Below are 5,000 nucleotides of genomic sequence, written 5' to 3' on the forward strand. Positions count from 1 at the left end.
CTCTCTTCTGATAGAAACAATTAGGCCTGAGAAGAAAAGCCTTAATTGTCCCTAAAAGATTAAGTGCGTTTGTTTTCAGAATTATATAAGTGCAATGTGCAGGTTAAATAAACAAAATAATTAACAAGAGGCTAACTGTGCCTTTTATAGAATAACGATTAAACTTTTCTTTTTTATTAGTGATCAATTGATTTTTTTTTTATTATTGGTGTATAAATGGAAGAACGCCAACTTAATTCAGTTCAGATATTGAGAATGCATTGTCTTTTGCAACGGCTCCTTCAATTGATTTCTGTGATCGAGTGGCTTATATTTTCCTCTTAGTTTAACTTAAATTTGCTCCAATTCATCTATAACATTCCAAACGTCTACCTTCTGTCTCCATGAAAGATTACTGCAATATTATTTATTTGTTTACATTTTGTTCTCCTCAGAGAGAATTTCCTCTTGAGAAAAAAACAGGGTTTTATCATCTTACTCTTTATAGCTCTAGGCAATATTTCCTTTTAAAGCATTGTTTTATTATTTTCTTTCTTTCATAAAATTGCCACATACATTAATTTCATCTCTATCTAGCACATTTGTATTCCTTGAAAGATATTTAAACGTATAGTTAAACCTTAAAAAGAAATAGTGGCCAGATTTTTTTTTTGCATGAAAAGTTTACAAAAGGGGAGAGAGAGAGAGAGAGAGAGAGAGAGAGAGAGAGAGAGAGAGAGAGAACGGTTGAGTATTATCCAAATCGCTGAACACTAACTGCAAAGGTCATTTCGGCTTTTAAAGACGAAATAGTGAGAGAATTGCAAGCAACAACACACATGAACTTGTTCAAAACGACTGTGCCGGACGACTTAATTGTAAAGCCTTTTACTTATTTCCGTATAGCTTTTATGCCTTTTTATTCAGCTCACAAAAGTATACTAAGAACATATACGCAAATAAAAGAAATTAAATAGATGTATATTTACACCAGAGTTGTCATACTTTTATGAAATGAATAGCAAGATAAAAGCAAGAAATAAATCCTTGAGTAAAATTTATGGATAAGAATATTTATTTTGTTTTGCTTTTTATTATGCTTTTAATTTACATAAGCGATGGTGTTACAAATTCATGATGTCATGTTCTACTAATGTTTGATTTTTGATAATCAGAATATTTTTCCTCTTTCAGAATTTGATGCGATTAGTGTAGTGCTGAGTTGGATATTTTCAGACAGATAGATTTCAGTGACTTTTTACTCTACAAAGATAAGCTCCCAGAGGATTACCTGCTACTCAAGTATAAAAATCTATGAATATATATGAATATATATATTTAGTTTTTTAAAAAAACAATGTGATTCCTAGTTTCTACTCCTTGTTTTCTTGAAGGTTGAAATGTTTAATGTCTTTAGATATAAAATATGTGAAGAAATGTTTCATTTAGTCGTCTTCACTTACATTCTATTGACAAATTAAGATTTGTTTGTGGTCTGGAAATAACCAGGAGTTAATACAAAGTAGAGCGAGTGCTGTGAAATCAAAGGGAATCTCCATTACCGGATGAAAATTTGGAAGAGGAAATTCTTTAGAACCAGTGAACATTTTGCTCTAACCAGATGCCATTCGGAGTGATGTGGAAATAACTGGCGGTATTAGATTGCGATGGTTTTTTCCGTGAAATCGAAGTTATTTGATGTATAAAAGAAAAAGTAAGTTAATTGATAAATGAATGAATCATTCAATGTAATGTGTGACAATCCAAAGTGTAAGATCTATCGTTAAGCGTAGTATTAGTTAAGTCTGTGACCCGCCTTTTTCTTTTGAGATTCTACAAAAGAAGAAGAAGCGTTTGTTTACTTCTGATGCAAACTGTCGGTACCGGGAGATTAAGCCATGGATCGGTGACGAGCCAGGGAGCCACACCGGCACTCTTAAATCCCCCTCACGTTAAAGGGTCCACCCCAACACAAAAAAATAAAGTTTGTGATCTTGATATAGGGGACTGGTAGGAGTTGCTCCTCCCCCGACCCAGAACCACCAGGATGCCATCGTCGTCCTCAACTTCGCCAACGTCGCCAGCAGCAGCAACAGCAGCAGCAGCAGCAGCAATGCCGGCACCAGTCGATCCGGAGCTGCGTGTTACGCGGGTCCTCTTTACAATGCAATGGCGTCTCATGAGTCAGATCTTGTTGGCGCTGCCTGTCGTGGGAATGTTTATTTGTCTCATCACATCCATCATCTTCCACTCCGACCACATAAATAATACAATATGCAAGGTAAGTGGACGACCCTTTCTTAAATAAAGAACACTTTATTCAACAAATACATCTTAGAGATAATGAATTAGGATTAGAGATTTCTATGCAGTGTGTTGAATATTGAGATTTTTATTCTTAGAAATAAACAAGGTAAGTAAAAAAGTATTTGGTTATTAATACCTTTTTCAAGAAAGTGAATAGCTATCATAACCATTTATTTAGTTCCAGTCGGTGAATATATTAAACATTGTCAGTCGTCTTTTTTAATATTAATTGCGAAATATTTGTTAATGGGGTGACCATAATTAATGTTCATTTGCTTCATCAAATCTTCGTTGGAGTAAATACTTATCAGCCATATTATAAGTAAATTCAATCTAATATGTTAAACATTGTCGGTTTTGTCTTAAGAAAACTAATTATCAATTAATTACAAATAGGTGTTATGGCGATAACCAGCCACGTAATTTAAAATTTTAAGTAAACAGTAAATTTACAGTTTATAGGATATTCAGCTTGATTGGTGTTAACGTAAGCAATTATATATTGCTATGGCTTATAAGCAGTTTAGTTAGTTGGTTAGATAGCTTTTGCATATTCTTTAATAGAATTTTAGTTAGTTATTATTACTAATCAAGCTAAACCCCTAACTGGGAAAACAGAAACTATAAATAAGAGATATTAGAAATTTTAAAATATATTAATATCGTTAACAACTAGAAATAGCTAAATTATATTTAAACTATCTTATCATCTAATATAAGGAAATCAGCCAAAAACATTTCACCATATCCATTATTAGAGTGAGTGTGTAAGAATGAGTGAGTATAGGAATGTGATATATGGTGTTTATCAGGGTAGTGTTATCTAGTAATGTAATATATGGTGTTCCTCAGGGTAGTGTTATCTAGGAATGTAATACATGGTGTTCTTCAGGGTAGTGTTATCTAGGAGTTCAATAGCTGGTGTTCCTGAGGGCAGTATTATCGGCCCATTACTTATACCGCATACTCATATGTGTATTGGCCTTGAAAACAAACTCGTTGCATATGCAGATGATGCTACTCTCCTTGTTTGAATTCCATCTCCTGGATGTTGGCCCAAGATTACTGAATCCCTTTATAGAGATCCAACTAGAATTAGTTCATAGTGAAAATTATGGGGTATGTACTGTAGTTGAACCTAACAAAATTCTTACGTGGGACTGTAAGTCGAGGACAGTGGCTCCTCAACATCCAGATATGTGCATTGATAATGTCTCTTTAACCATACACAGCCCCTTTAAGATTCAATGTGTGATTCTCGACAACAAATTTACTTTTGAGGAATACATTAGGTCTGTCTTCTTTAATTGCACAAAAAAAAAATCACATATTGAGAGAGTCTTAAGATTCTTGGTGATCCGTGTATTCTGAATAAATGTTTTCATTCTTTCCTTCTACATTGTTTCGAGTATTGATCTCCTGTCTGTTCTTCACTGCTTTCTTTCACTATAATTTGTAGAACGTGTGGTCTATTTGATTTCTTATTCCTGATCTACCTATTGATCTCTGGCACTGTCGTTCAATTAGTTCTTTTATACATATTTCATAGGATTTTTCATAATTCCTGACCATCCATTACATTCAGATCTTTCCAGAATGTACCATCCTACGCGTATACAGTTAATTTTAAAAGGCATAGCTGCTCCATCATAAGGCAAAATACTGCACAGTATTCTGAGTTGTTATTCCACTTATGGCCAGATTGTGGAATGATCTTCCTAATCTGGCAGTTGAATCGGCGGAACTTCGGAAATTCAAACTTCATGTAAATGTTTTTTATGTTAAGCAGGTTAAACGTAAGTCTGTTCAAGGTTTATATATGACAAATATATTTTAACGATGTTCCTGATCTCATAATATCTTATTCTTTTTATTTATTGTATAGATTATCTTCTTATTCCCTTACCTCACTGGGCTACTTTCCCTATTGGAGCCCTAGGGCTTATAGCATCCTACCTTTCCAAATAGAGCTGTAGCTTAACTAATAATAATAATAATAATAATAATAATAATAATAATAATAATAATAATAATAATTCCCAAGTTTCAAAAAAGAAACAAAATCGCGTAAACTTTGATAATTATCACCAAATCGTTTGTCAATTGTTATAGAAATTGAAGATACGTAATATGTTAATTGATTTTACTTGGATATTTTCTCTGATCTAATGTTCTGATGTAATATTGTTTCTAGCGATAGTGGTTTGGGCCATTGTTCGAGTACAGAAACCAAGGGTTCACACCAGGTTATTAATCTGAACCATAGTATATATGGTAGCTATTGAATGCATTTTCCATAAAGATTAAAGATTACAGGTGTATGGTTTCAGTTCCAGTTTCATCGGAATAGATGCTCTCCAGAACGTGAGTCTGGCAAGCCCAACCCCTCCCACTATGGTGCCTAACCACAGCAGTAACCTCCCCAGTGATCAGTTTAAACTCTGGGTACTGGGCTGGGATCAGTCTGCCGCCATGAGAATAGGACGCAAACGCGTTGCTTTCTCGGGTTTTATTCCTCTCGAAGCAGATAAAGGGTATCCAGGATCCTCAACCCTTTTGACAGCTTACTAAAAGATATCAAGAAATTACACTTAACACTTCAAAAAGTAAAAAAAAAAATGCACATTTATAGTCTTACTATTGCAGATTAAATACTGGCGTTGGTCATCCTAGTATTTAGCTTTCATAATGCAATAAAATGGATTCTATCTAAG

At 33.9% G+C, this 5,000-nt stretch overlaps 1 protein-coding gene across 1 annotated transcript in view; it reads left to right on the forward strand.

Moving 5' to 3' along the window:
- Positions 1-1,179: 1,179 nt before the first annotated feature.
- LOC137650146 (post-GPI attachment to proteins factor 2-like) overlaps positions 1,180-5,000 on the forward strand; it is a 335,720-nt gene continuing 331,899 nt past the window's right edge. Inside the window, exon 1 of the mRNA XM_068383298.1 lies at positions 1,180-2,260. Coding sequence (XP_068239399.1) covers positions 2,027-2,260 — 234 coding nt within the window. The 5' untranslated portion in view covers positions 1,180-2,026. The remainder of the gene's footprint in view (positions 2,261-5,000) is intronic.

This window comes from Palaemon carinicauda, chromosome 11 (genome assembly GCF_036898095.1).
Source record: "Palaemon carinicauda isolate YSFRI2023 chromosome 11, ASM3689809v2, whole genome shotgun sequence".
Classification (NCBI taxonomy): domain Eukaryota; kingdom Metazoa; phylum Arthropoda; class Malacostraca; order Decapoda; family Palaemonidae; genus Palaemon; species Palaemon carinicauda.